This window comes from Herpailurus yagouaroundi, unplaced genomic scaffold (genome assembly GCF_014898765.1).
Source record: "Herpailurus yagouaroundi ecotype Mexico unplaced genomic scaffold, PumYag 511, whole genome shotgun sequence".
Taxonomy (NCBI): Eukaryota; Metazoa; Chordata; class Mammalia; order Carnivora; family Felidae; genus Herpailurus; species Herpailurus yagouaroundi.
Genome location: NW_024412728.1, coordinates 710,451 through 724,148, shown reverse-complemented (window position 1 = coordinate 724,148; position 13,698 = coordinate 710,451). Strand labels below are relative to the sequence as shown.

General features: G+C 44.7%; 2 protein-coding genes across 6 annotated transcripts in view; both read left to right on the top strand.

Moving 5' to 3' along the window:
• The first annotated feature begins 403 nt into the window (after nt 1–403).
• Nucleotides 404–6,381, top strand: MRPS18B (mitochondrial ribosomal protein S18B). 2 transcript variants are annotated; one of them, XM_040464812.1, is made up of 7 exons: nt 404–536; nt 1,721–1,829; nt 1,938–2,035; nt 2,168–2,236; nt 3,572–3,638; nt 5,164–5,223; nt 5,797–6,381. In XM_040464812.1, exons 1-7 carry the CDS (start codon nt 459–461, stop codon nt 6,090–6,092), a joined length of 777 nt encoding a protein of 258 aa, XP_040320746.1. In that variant the 5' UTR covers nt 404–458; the 3' UTR covers nt 6,093–6,381. The 2 variants fall into 2 exon arrangements, with proteins under 2 accessions (XP_040320746.1, XP_040320747.1); XM_040464813.1 differs by lacking the exon at nt 2,168–2,236.
• A 507-nt stretch (nt 6,382–6,888) lies between these two features.
• The window catches only part of ATAT1 (alpha tubulin acetyltransferase 1), a 14,539-nt gene continuing 7,729 nt past the window's right edge, over nt 6,889–13,698 (top strand). For 3 of the 4 annotated variants that reach the window (XM_040464804.1, XM_040464807.1, XM_040464806.1), the window contains exons 1-6: nt 6,889–6,995; nt 7,430–7,490; nt 7,617–7,708; nt 7,828–7,888; nt 8,006–8,119; nt 8,317–8,418. In XM_040464804.1, the coding sequence (XP_040320738.1) occupies nt 6,889–6,995; nt 7,430–7,490; nt 7,617–7,708; nt 7,828–7,888; nt 8,006–8,119; nt 8,317–8,418 (537 nt within the window). The other variant, XM_040464805.1, reaches the window with a different exon arrangement.

Sequence of the window (13,698 nt, the reverse complement as noted above, 5' to 3'; positions counted from 1 at the left end):
TCGCTCAGCCCCTTCCTCCCCCGGGACCTTCTTCCGCCTCCTTCCTGGCCCCCCCCACCCCCGGCAAGCGCGTGACCGCAGAGCCTAGCACCTCCCTTTCCTCTGCTTCCACCACTTCCGTCCTCCAGAACTTTTCTCACCCTGGTTGGTAGAACCGGCCCGGCGCGTGCGCATTGAGAAGACGTTGGTCGAAATCCCCTTCAAAATTGTTTAAAACGCAAGCCCTTAGTATGAGATCTAAGAATCGTAATGACTGGTTTAGGAAAAACGCAATTTTGAGGCCAAATTCAATTGTGACGCAGTTGAAATTGGCTTCTCCCCATAGCCCCCCCTTTTACGCTTCCGTCCTGACGCAAGTGCGGGGCCGCCTCCCGCACTGCGGACTAGCCCTTGGCCCTACCGTAGTCAGTTTCTTGGAGCATGCGCAGTCGCCTTTCGTGCCTTGGGCGTACGTCAAGATGGCGGCGTCCCTGTCGTGTTCTTTGCTGAGGCGCCTTCTTAACCTTTCGCCCTTCAGAGGTGCCTACGGAGTTCAGGTAACTCCTTGGAGCACACTTTGCACAACCGCAACTTAGTTATACTTTCTCTAGGTTATTGCTGGGAATCCAGGAGCGGAGACCTTCCCAAGTGCTTATGCCTTGGCCGGCTAGGCAGCACTGCTTCCACCACCCTTTCCTTCTCACCCTTTTCAGTGCTGCGCGGCTTTTTAATCTTTAGCCCAGGGCAAAGAGCCCGGGTTAGATATCATTCTTTTCCCGTTACCATCGCGGCTAAAGAACTAGGTAAAGGATTGGACCTCTTGGTCATACACAACCAGCTCTTAAGTATGCGTATGGTGTTTAAACCTGATTGTCTAGAGTGATCTTGGGTTGAGGGAGACTAACTTTTACCTGCTGTGATATCTCCCAGTAAAGCCAGGATACGTTCTCAAGACCTGGGGACCAATTTCTCCGCTTTCTCTCACTAAATTATTTTATTATTGTTATTATTATTATTATTATTATTTTAATCAGAGCATACATGAGACCTTAACTCAGTCCTTTGGATTGAGGTTTCCCTCCAGCCTCATGTACTCACCACACTGGAAGTTCTTGGCACGGTAGGTTCTTGGTAGGGCAGGGTGAGATAGAAAGGCTTGCACAGCTGCCACTCCCTAAAGTGGGACTGAAGACTGGTGACAGGGGGTCACCACGGAGTTAATAACAGCTTTGGTAGCTTTAAAGCTAGCGTTAGTACTCAAGTTTGTTCTGACCTATGGAATGTTGACCTTCAACTTTTTTAAGACTGGGCAATTTCATGATCCAGGATTGGATTGGGTTGGAGATTGCCCTGTCATGCATCCTCTCCCTGCCAGGCATCTTCCTTCCAAGAAGTTAGACATTCTCCCTTTTCCTTTCTTCTCACTTTCCTCCACTAGACTCAGTACATTCTCAAAAGCACGACTATATCATAGGTGTCTTCTCAAATACGCCTGCTTCCCAGTCACTTAACCTAGTTACCCTCTCATATTAGCTTTTCCTTCAGGGTCCAGTCAGAGACAGGAATAGTGGTTGATGATACCAATTTTACCCTAACAAAAATGCTACTTTCTCTGTATATTCTTACTATATTCCATTAGTACAGTGGACATGAATTCCCCTTCTGCTAACATGTGGGCAGTGAGACAGTCAGGTCCTTTCCTTGAGCTCTTTTTCTGATTTTTTTGGCCCTCTTTTTATAGGTTCCCCTCCAGACTCTTTGCACCAAAGCCCTTCCTGAGGAAGATTCTTTGCCCCTAGATCCCATAACCCCTTATAAGAATGAACCCTGGAAATATCTGGACTCAGAAGGTACCTCTGAATGGGAAAGGGGAGGATCACAGCGGTCTGAAATAAGTGGACAGAGACATTTCTATTACCCACCCCCCCAGAAATAACTTGTGTGGTTTTTCATTTCAGAATACCAGAATCGCTATGGTTCTCGCCCTGTGTGGGCTGACTACCGTCGAAACCACAAAGGTGGCATACCCCCTCAGCGAACTCGAAAGACCTGTATTGTGAGTTTCTGAAGGTGGTACACGGATGGGATGGGATGTAGAGTGTGGATGGAGGCCATAGTGACCATGGCAGCAGTACTTTTTCTCATAGGACTTTGAACATCTTCACTTACCAGTTTTTTCTCTCCACAGCGTAGAGACAAAGTTGCTGGGAATCCCTGCCCCATCTGCCGGGATCCCAAGCTGCATGTCGACTTTAGGGTAAGGGGAATCTTTTCTTCAGAGTAAGGACTTGGAGTTTCTTCATAGTGCTAAAGAGATTACCTTAGGTGTCCTACTCTTCTTCATAGTGTAGTACTCCTATAGTTTATTTTGCATTGACTTTCTAGTAACAGAAAAACATTCCTCCCTCCAGCCTCTTGTTCTCTATTGTGGATCATACTAAAAAGTTTCATCTCTTATATGTGAAATTTACAGTTTACATTGTAAGGCCAGAAGAATACCTGTTTCTAATGGGAGAGCAATACCCAAAGGTTCATTTGTATCCATCACAATTATTGGCAAGTAGATTGGGCTAGTTTTTTTCTGTGCGTGTGTTTGTTTTTGTTTTATTGTTGTCATGTTGTGTGATGGCCTGCTGAGACTTGGGGTTGGAGAGCAGATACATGAAGCAAGATACAGAGTCTAATTATTTTTCAAAAAGCCTTTATTGCCAGGACAGAATTTCCTCCCTAAAGAGTACAAAAAACGATATAAAAATATGGGGAAAAAATGGCAAAATGCTATTCTGAGCTTGCAGTGAAGGCATTAGAGCAGAAGCTGAATGGTCATCAAGGGAGTTGGAGGAAATTCGTGTATCAGTAAGCGGATGGGGGTGTCTGACTGCTCTCAGGTCCTTTCAGACACAGTTGTGGAAGGGTCCAATACATAGATAATATCTCAATTTCAACTGTGTACAATTGGTTATAAAAAGAGAACATAAGCAGTTGTATACAGTTCAGAAGCCATTACGTGACCGAGGAAGAGACACAGGTTATAGGTTGAATAGTTCAGATGATTCTGCTTGCTCTTTTACTCTACACACGTATCTACTTTTTTCCTTGGGTGTCATCTCCTGTTGATTGACCTGCTGGCCAACGGGCATTCTACACAATTAAGACTATAAAATTGTTCTTAGTAAATATATATATTATACATAGTATGCTGTTGTGTACATTAATATTTTACATGTGTGCATTACAACATATATTTCTGGGTGATTTCATGGATTGCCAACTGACTATCCCCAATTTGTTTTGCATGAAAGGCTGATTTTAGAACCTAACCCCTGCGGGAGAGGATTCTATGTAAGTCTCAGTGACAGAATGTAGAGTGTGCACATAAAGTGGTTGGAAGGTCAAGAAAGGGGAAACGTTTGCTGTAGTTTTTAAGAATGTGTTTAGCAAAGTGATGGGGCTAGAAGGAGGGTAACACCTGAAGAGACACAGAGGAGTTAAGGATGTCTGACTTGTGTACAGATTGTGCACTTCCAGTCTCTCAAGGTCTTGGTGCTCTCCCTGTCGTCTCTCATGTTTCCCCACCACTTTCCTCCCACAGAACCTGAAGCTCTTGGAACAATTTGTCTGCGCCCACACGGGTGTCATCTTTCATGCTCCGTACACAGGTTAGCCCATCATCCCTGTCACCACCAGAATAACTTTTCCTTGGAGCACTTCTTGTTTATTCAGTCACACAACAGGTATTTGGTGGTTCCTACGTATGGCATAAAAAAACATTGATTGAACGTGTTTGGAAATCCTGCTTTAATGGGAATCTTCACATGCTAAAGCAATTATATGTGGACAAAAGATATAAGCAAGTACCAATGTAAGTAAACTATCTCAACAGAGCTCTTAGAAGATAAGTCGTGGTGATTATCTCCTTTCTGTAGAGTCTCTGCTTTTACAATAATTGACTGTCATTGGTCACAAACAGACACAAGTCTCCAGAGTGAAATCCCATCGTGCAATTTTTAGGCACTATCTCTTAATCCCTTCCCAGTCTACAGCTCCTACAGAGCACTCTGGGGGCTCTCCTGCTCGATGGAGGCTTCAGCTGGGTTTGTGAGGGGCACCTCGAGCATTGATTGGCTCAGGTGGGGGACCACTCTCTTCTCGGAGATGACTGATAAATTGACTGGATGTAAGTTCTTTTTGCCATCGACAATCCAATTAGCTCTAACTCTCTCAAATTTGGAATTGTAATCCTAACAATGCAAGGTTACATCCATTCCTTAACGATGGTCACAGGCCAAATAAGGCCCCCTGCTGTTTCCATTTATTTTCATATTGTCTACAACTGCTTTCAAACTACAATGGCAGAGTTGAGTAGCTGAGACAGAGACTGTAGGACCTGCAGAGCCTGAAATTTATGTGGCCCACCACAAAAATTTTGCCAACCCCTGCTCTAAAGCAAGATAAATTTGCAGAACTAATCTGAATCCACCATTTTGTGGAAGGCAGCATGATCAGTGGAGTTTGGTTTGTCGGGGAGTTTTAAAGAGGAGCATTTATAGTCAAGCTATAGAAAGTTCAAGGGACTATTTTGCTACTCTCTCAGATCACCTCCAGATCTGGAAACCTTTCTTCCTTTATATTTTGTTTAGGTTTATTTATTTCCTTTGAGAGAAAGCAAGAGTGAGTGAGGGGGGCGGGGCAGAGAGAGAGAGGGAGAGAGAGAGAATCCCAAGCAGACTCCACGTTCAGCGCAGAGCCTAATGCGGGGCTTGATTTCATGAACTGTGAGAACGTGACCTAAGCCAAAATCAAGTCAGATGTTTAACAGATTGAGCCATCTAGGCACCCCCCTTTCTTGCTTTATTGACTCATTCTTTGTGGATTGTCCAATCTAAATCTTTAATCAACCATACTTGCCCTTTGAATTTTGTTCTGCTGTCTTGGAGGCTTTACCATCAAATGGCTTTTCTGTGATGGCTAGATCCTCTTAAAGTCTTCATCTCAGCTCTCAGAAAGGGGGGATTCTTTCCATTGGATAGATGGGGAAACAGGCCCATGGAGGGGTCAGAGAACTGGGATTATTAGAGCAACTTTTTCAAACCCAGCTCTTTATCATTATATAGAAGTAGTTATATACTTTATTTACTGTGCTTTTCGGAACAAGCACCAAGTTCTCTCTCTTTCTCCCTTCAGGGGTCTGTATGAAGCAACACAAGAAGTTGACCCAAGCCATCCAGAAAGCCAGGGATCATGGTGAGCATAAGGGGCACAGTGCAGTTTTGTGCCATAAAGAAGGTGATTTAGGGCTGGAGGGCGGATATAAATGCTACCGATCTGAAAAGGTGGTACCCAACGTGCTCTTCCCAAAAAATCTTTCAGCACTCCACTGGTCCCTTTTTCCCTCTCCTGAGTCTTTTACCTTGTCCTTGTCCTATTCTGTTATTCTTCCTCTTTCCTTTCTCTTCCCTAACTATTGGTCCCAATGCCAGAGATAAATCATAGGGGATCTCTGTATAAATCTCTGGCCCTAGGCTCCATGACATCTTCGCAGAAATTTTAAAAAGGTATACCTCTGCTAGGGCAGGTGCACCTTTATAGTCCTGGTGCAGAGCTGCACGGTTTGGCAGGCAAGAGCCTAGGCAGTAAGTATGTCAGTCCTCATTGCCCCTTGTCCAGTTGCCTTTGTGCAGTGTACAACATGCATAAATGTACCCAGTGGCTCTGACTGGTTCCTCCCTCCCTTTATAGGTCATTTTATTTATTGTCTTGACCTGAACTACTCTTCCTTGCTTCCTTCCTTCACTTTCTCTTTTTTTAATCTCCTAGGTCTCCTCAGGTACCACATTCCTCAGGTTGAACCTCGGGACCTTGACTTCAGTACCTCTCATGGAGCTGTGAGTGCTACTCCACCAGCACCCAGCCTGGTGTCAGGTGACCCCTGGTACCCATGGTACAGCTGGAAACAGCCACCAGAGAGAGAGCTGTCCCGTCTTCGACGCCTCTATCAGAGTCATCTCCGAGAAGAGAGTGGTCCCCCACCTGAGTCAATGCCCGAATTGCCACTCACAACCCCAGCTGAAGCCTCCTCCACTGAGCAGGAGAGCCCCCAGAGTGCTCTGTAGGAGCTGTATCCTGGGAAGGGATTATAAGAGATAGTGCCTAAAAATTGCATAATGGGATTTGACTCTGGAGACTTGGGTCTGTTTGTGGCCAGTGGCAGGCCCAGGGCCCGAAAAAAGAAATGATTGTGGTGTTGAAGGGAAAAAATACATTTGAGGCTTAGGGAGGGCAGGACAGATGTGTATGGGAAACCCCAACCCCTATATATTGTAAATAGGCTAAACATTCTGTTACTGCTTCAGACTTCTGCTAACTCAACTTTCCACAATAAAGCTATATCTCTGTTTATGGTCTGAGTTTCAGATTAATGCCATTTGTGTGGGGGAAATGGGTGCTGCTGTGGGGAGGGGAGGGGTGAAGCTTGCGCCAGACCAGCCAGTGACTCTTGGAACCAGGAGCCACCAGAAATGGGCAGTTGGGCCATTAGGTCATGATCACCTTTCTGGCCTCCTGTGCCCAACTCTGTGTTAGTGTTCCCACCATACCAGCTGTTTGGCGGGGTGGTATGTTAAAGGGTTGGAGAATGGGTCTTTAGGTTAGGAAAAATGCATTGCTATGGCCCTAGCTATGTGGGATGTGGGGTAGGGGAGTGGCGTTGCTAAGGGACTGACTGGCCTGGGGAGAACGGCTTCTCCAGGGCTGGCTGCCAGGAAGCTCGTGCTGCCCCTAGAGGCGGGTCCTGAGCCCCTCCACTGCCAGGAAATAAGGGTTCCCAGAAGCACTTCCTCCCCTCCACCTCCTTCGAGGAGGAGCGGAAGTGACGTGTTGCGGGGCGGGTCTGTCCACGCACAATGGGCCATGGAGTTCTCTTTCGATGTGGACGCCCTGCTGCCGGAGCGGATCACGGTGCTGGACCAGCACCTGCGACCCCCAGCCCGGCGACCCGGAACCACAACGCCGGCCCGGTGACATCTCAAATTCGCCCCAAGGCCCTTCTCTCCTAGTTTCTCTCAAAAAATGGTCCAGGCACCACGCCCCCTTTTCACGAAATAGTGGCCCTGCCTTTTGTGGTCCTGGCTTGCCCTTTGGTGACCTTTAACCCTAGACCTGGTGGAGTTGGTCGCCACTTGGCATCTGTGACCTTTCACTCTTAGGCCTGATTTGTTCTAACCAAAGCCCTTCCGGCTTCCCCACAATAACCTCAGGGAAGAAGGAGTGTACTGTATTGAAAAGAGGTGTGGCAAAAGTTTGGGTTCCAGAAAGGTGGGGTGGAAAATCAGATTGGAAAGGTAAAGTCAGAGAGTCTTAAGTGCTGAACCTGGATTGAGGTTGTGGCCAATGTTACCAGGATCCTCTAATTCAGTAAGTATCTGACTCTTTGTTTCCTTTCTTTCTGTAGTGTTGACCTGCAGCAGCAAATTATGACCATTGTAGATGAACTGGGCAAGGCTTCTGCCAAGGTACTGGGGAGTCTTTAGATGGAGAAAAGGGCGGGGTGGGGGGAATCTCTCTGGGGCCAGTAGATAAGAGAGGCCTAGGTCCTTGGGAATGGACTTGCAGAAAGTCTCTCTTCATCTTCCCGGCAGGCCCAGCATCTTCCTGCTCCCATCACCAGTGCATCAAGGATGCAGAGCAACCGGCATGTTATGTATGTGCTCAAAGACACTTCAGCGCGACCGTAAGTGCCAAATGCCCTTCCATCCCATATTTTATTCCTTCCAACCCCAGCCCCTCTCCCTTTTTTGACTCTCCCAATAGCTGCTACTAGCTTGTTTCATTATTCTTCCCATCCTGCAGAGCTGGAAAAGGAGCCATTATTGGCTTCCTGAAAGTTGGATACAAGAAACTCTTTGTGCTGGTGAGTGTTACTGGAAGCTGAGAGTTCACATGCCTTGGCTTTTGAGAATAAAAGGGCTGGATGTTGGGAGGGGGCAACGATGTCTGTCCTAAAAGATATTTGTTCTTTACCTCTTAGGATGATCGTGAGGCTCACAATGAGGTAGAACCACTTTGCATTCTGGACTTTTACATCCATGAGTCACTTCAACGCCATGGCCATGGACGAGAACTCTTCCACTATATGTTGCAGGTGTCATTTAGCTTTTCACCAGTCCATCCTAAATAGAGATCAAAGGCCCCTTTGCCCTGACCCCTCCCAAAGGCCCTGACTTCCACCCTCCTCCCTGCCACATTCCCATACCCTCCTATCCCCTTCCCAGGCTGCTGGGTTCCTCTTGGCATGCTTTCCCCCAACCTTCTCCTACCCTGAGTCTCCTGTCTTTGCAGAAGGAGCGGGTTGAACCACACCAACTGGCCATTGACCGACCATCACAGAAGCTGCTTAAGTTCCTGAATAAGCATTACAACCTGGAGACCACAGTCCCACAGGTTAGAGGCTTCAGAGGGTAGATCCTCATTGAACATTCCCATTGAATGTATTTATTATTTGGGGGCAAATAAATGGCATCTTCCATGCATTCCTTATTACCCATTATATAGGATTTATTCTGTGTAGCTAACCTCTTCTCCCCCAGCTCCCCCCCCCCCCATTTTTTTATGGTACCGTCTCTCATTCTGCAGCTATTCACTTTCATGTATTTTGATTTTTCGTTATTGGCTGTTCTGTATACCCAATAATATGTTTGTGCCCCAAACATAGCCAGTTTTCACCTCATTTTTACACAGGCCTTTACTCAATCAATATTTATTAAGGCCCAGAGTAATATATATTCCTTGTTTTGGGGGAGTTTTGGCCTAATAGGGAAGGTGGTTTGTGTATAAGTAAATATGATACAATGTACTAATGCTATCCATTCATTTAACAAATATTTATTGGGCAGTTGACACTGTTTTGCACACTAGGAATACTTTACTCAACAAAACAGACAAAAGTCTCTGCCCTTGTGCAGTTTATATTCTCGTTGGGGAAACAACCGTAACAAATGACTATGTAGTATGGTTGATGATAAGTGCTCTGGAAAGAGGAGAGCCACTGAGAAGGCTTGCAAGTACCATTGTGGGAATGGGAGTTCATGGAGTTGCAAGTTTAAATAGGATGATCAGGGGCACCTGGGTGGTCTGTTAAGCATCCCATTCTTGGTTTTGGCTCAGGTCATGATCTCACAGTTCGTGAGTTCAAACCCAGCATTGGGCTCTGTACTTGGCTGCTTGGGAGTCTCTCTCTCTCTGCTCGCTCCCCTGCTCACTCTCTCTTGCAAAATAAATAAGCTTCAAAAATTTTAAATGGGATAATCAGGGAAGGCCTCACTGAGAAAGTGCCATTTGAGCAGTAACTTAAAGGAAGTGAGAATAAGAGCCAGGTAATATCTGGAGAGAGGGCATCCAGGCAGAAGGAATGGCTAGTGCAAAGTCCATGAGACAGAATGTGCCTGAATGAATGAATTGGCTGGCGTGGCTAGAGCAGTTTGAGTGAATGGGAGTGTGGTGGATCAAGTAGCAAGGGGGAGGAAGAACATTTCAGACCTTACAGGTATTGCAAAGGCTTTGGCATTTGCTCTAAGTGAAAAAAGGAGAGTCATCATAGGAGTTTGAGCAGAGACATGATACAATCTGATTTAACGAGACCACTTTGTCTATTAAGAATAGCGGGGCGTCTGGGTGGCACAGTCGGTTGAGCGTCAGACTTCAGCCAGGTCACGATCTCGCGGTCCGTGAGTTCGAGCCCCGCGTCAGGCTCTAGGCTGATGGCTCGGAGCCTGGAGCCTGTTTCCGATTCTGTGTCTCCCTCTCTCTCTGCCCCTCCCCCATTCATGCTCTGTCTCTCTCTGTCCCAAAAATAAATAAAAAAATAAAAAAAAATAAAAAAAACGTTGAAAAAAAAAAAGAATAGCAATAGGGGAGCAAGGATATAAGCAAGCAGACTAGTGAGGAAGCAACAATCTTGATGGAAAATGGTGGGGCTGAAACCAAGATGGTAGCATTAGAGAGGGTAAAGGGTGGTCAGATTTTAAATATTTTGAAGTTAAATAAGATATCCTAATAGATGATCTGTGGAGAAAGAGAAAGAGAAAGAAGGAGTTAAGGATGATCCCAAACTTGGCCTGAGCCATTGGACAGATGAAATTTGCTTAACCGAGATGGTAGGTGGAGCAGCTTTGGAGAGAAATGGTAGGAGTCCATTTTGATTTTGTTAATCCTAGGTTGAGTTGACAGTTGGGTACTTCTTTGGAGTCCACAGAAGAGATTTGGAATAGAAAGGTCTCAGCATACATAGGGTGTTGAAAGCAATGAGATAGGAGGAGATCACCAAGGAGTGAGTATAGAAAGAAAAGTGGTTCAAGAACTTGAGCCACTGAGCACTTTTTTTTTTTTTAATTTATTTACTTTGAGAGAGACAGAGCTGTGAGTGGGGGAGGGGCAAAGAGAGAGGGAGAGAGAATCCCAAGATCCCAAGCAGGCTCCACACTGTCAGTACAGAGCCTACTGTGGGGCTTGGCCCCATGAGCCATGAGATCACAACCTGAGCTGAAACCAAGAATCAGGTGTTCAACCCAGGTGCCCCAAGCACTCTTTTAAGGGGTGTCACCAGAGGAGGAGAAGAACCAGCACATGTGACCAAGGAGCGACTAGTGAAGTAGATGAAAATTTACAGGTAGGTAGGGTGACCTGGAAGACTAATGAAGAAAACATTTCCAGGAGGAAGGAATGGCTTAATGAGTCAAATGCTGCTGATTAGTGAGGTCAGAAGAGGCCTGAGAGGTGACTGTTGTATTTAGCTGCCTGAGGCCACTGGTGATCTTGACAAGGGGTTTTGGTGTAGTGGTGGGTAGAAGCCTGGATGGATTGGGTTTAAGGAGATTGAGAAGCCAGGAAGTGGAGAGGGCAAGAATAGGCCATAAATGCTGCTTTAAGGGGAACAAAGAAATAGAGCAAGAGCTAGAGGGGAAAGTGGATGAAGACAGGGTTGACAATTTCCGTTTGGAAGAACCAGCAATATAAGAATGACTTAATAGAAAATGTGATGTCAGAACATGGGGAGAATTGCAGAAGCAATGTCATTGAATGGGCAGGAGGGGTTGGGATTGGGTTGACAAGTTAGCTTTGGATAGGAGCATGGACAATCCACTAACATGATTTGATTGATGTGCTTATAGAAGAAGGTATAAAGACATGGTGGTGAGTGCTACCTTGGGGTGGCGGTTGGGTAAAGGAAGGCTTGACTTAGTTTAATCGTGAAAGCTGAATGTCATGGGGACAGAAGTAGGCAGGCTAAAGTGCATTTCCTATAGAGGAACCAGCATGAGCACAAGCAGATAGGTATTCAGATACCTTTTAGGGTACTACAGGCAGTATGGTGTGGCAGGAATGCTGTGCATGTGCAATAATTATTGCTGGAGTAGGAGGGTGGGCCTGTAGACAGGGTCAAGGCAGGAGATAGGCAGGATCTATTAATATTTAGAATGTCCTCCCCTAATACATTGTTCCATTAAGAGGCAGTGGAGAGTGGTGGGAGGAGCATACCATATTGGGCATACCAAGGTAACCTGTAGACCAAAGCATTGTAGAGTATAATTATGTAAATAATGATTCATGAGCTCTGTGTGCTGTCTACATGCATCATCTTAGTTGATCTTTGTACCTCTCTTTGAGATGGGTGCTTTTATTGACCCCACTTAGGGGTTTATACAGATGAGCAACTTGACCAAGTTCACACAGCTAATAAGTGGCAGAGCAATAACCTGAACCCAATGCCCACTCTTTTTTTTTTTTTTTAATTTTTTATTTATTTTTGAGAGAGAGAGAGACACACACAAAGTATGAGCAGGGGAGGGGCAGAGAGAGGAGACACAGAATCTGAAGCAGCCTTCAGGCTTTGACCTGTCAGCACAGAGCCTGACATGGGGCTAGAACCCACGAACTGTGAGATAATGACCTGAGCCAAAGTCAGATGCTTAACCAACTGAGCTACCCAGGCATCCCAGCTATTGGCCACTCTTTATGACTACACTATATTCCTGGCCGAAATGCTGCAGCTAGAATCAAGATTCTGGGGCTTAAGTCCTGGCTGTGTCACTTGTTAGCTATTTGGCTTTCGGCAGGCCATGTTTCCAAGCCTTTTTATTCTTCTTTAACATTATGACTACAAGGATTGTTGTGAAGGTCAAATTGAATGTGGTTTAACAAAATAACTCTAAAATGGTCAATTGGCACCCTGTCCTCCAGCATGTCTTCTCTTAACAATTCTACCCATTTGAACCCTGCTTAATTCTTAGTTTTTCTCATTGTTTATATACTTAAACTATTTGGTCTTGTTAATGTGTGTGAATGTTTAAGTTTTTGTTTTGACAGTTCGGGATGCCTCATCTTCCCTGATGTTTTGTGTGCTGTCTTTCCCATTTGCTTGGGTCCTGGGAGAACTAAAAAGTAGGGTATGGGTTTTTGTTTTTGTTTTTTTCTGGTTTTTTTTTTTGTTTTGTTTTGTTTTTTTTCTTTGGGTTTTTTGTTTTTGAGATAAAATGCACTGTTTTAACTATCTAAAATATACAGTTTAGTGATTTTTAGTATTTTCACAATGTTGTGTGATTATTCCTGCTAATTCTAGACCATTTCTATGATAAAGAGAAACCCAGAACTCATTAAGCAGTCACTTCCCATTCCCCTTTCCCCAGCCTTTGTCAACCAGTAATTTACTCTGTGGATTTGCTTATTCTGTACATTTTATATAAATGGAATCATACGATATGTGGCCTTTGTGTTTGGCTTTCACTTAGCATAATGTTTTCAGAGGGTTCATCCGTTGTAGTATGTATTGGTACGTCATCACTTTTTATGGGTGAATAATACTCCATTATTTGGATATATCGTATTTTGTTTATCCATTTATCATTGTTTATCCATTTATCAGCTGATTCAGATTTGGTTGTTTCTACTTTTTGGTTATTATGAATAATACTGCTGTGAATATTTGTGGGCAAGATTGTGTTTGCACATACCTTTATAGTTCTTTTGGGTATATGCCTAAGAGTAGAATTGCTGGGTCAAATGGTAATTCTTTATCTGTTTGAGGAACTGACAAGATGTTTTTCCACAATGACTGCAACATTATACATCTTCTACCAGCAATGTACAGTATTCCAAGTTCTCATTATCCTTACTAACATTTGTCATCCTAGTGGCTATGCACTGTTATCTCTTTGCAGTTTTGATTTGCATCTTCTTGATGACTAATACAGATCTGCATCTTTTCAAATGTTTATTGGCCATTTGCTTATCTTCAGAGAAATGTTTATTCCAAGTCCAATATCAAGTCCCATTTTTAAATTATGTTCTTTTTTAAAAATTTTTTAAATGTTTATTTTTGAGAGAGAGAGACAGAGCGTGAGAGGGGGGAGGGTCAGAGAGAGCGGGAGACACAGGATCCCAAGCAGGCTCCAGGCTCTGAGCTGTCAGTACAGAGCCCAACGTGGGGCTTAAACTCACAAACCATGAGTTCATGACCTGAGCTGAAGTTGGACGCTTAACTGACTGAGCCACCCATTTACACCCTCCCTTAAATTGTGTTCTTTGTTCTTAAGTGTTCTTTATATATTCTAGATATAACACTCTTGTCAGATGTATGATTTGCAAAGATTTTCTATTCTGTGAGTTTTTTCATTTTTTCCTTCCTTCCTTCCTTCCTTCCTTCCTTCCTTCCTTCCTTCCTTCCTT

Bases quoted from the DNA above. Each gene is read 5' to 3' on its own strand.
- MRPS18B (XM_040464812.1), top strand. From the start codon at position 459: ATGGCGGCGTCCCTGTCGTGTTCTTTGCTGAGGCGCCTTCTTAACCTT. The intron at 2,036-2,167 runs GTGAGTTTCTGA...TTCTCTCCACAG, and splicing joins GAACTCGAAAGACCTGTATT to CGTAGAGACAAAGTTGCTGG. The intron at 5,224-5,796 runs GTGAGCATAAGG...TTAATCTCCTAG, and splicing joins CCAGAAAGCCAGGGATCATG to GTCTCCTCAGGTACCACATT.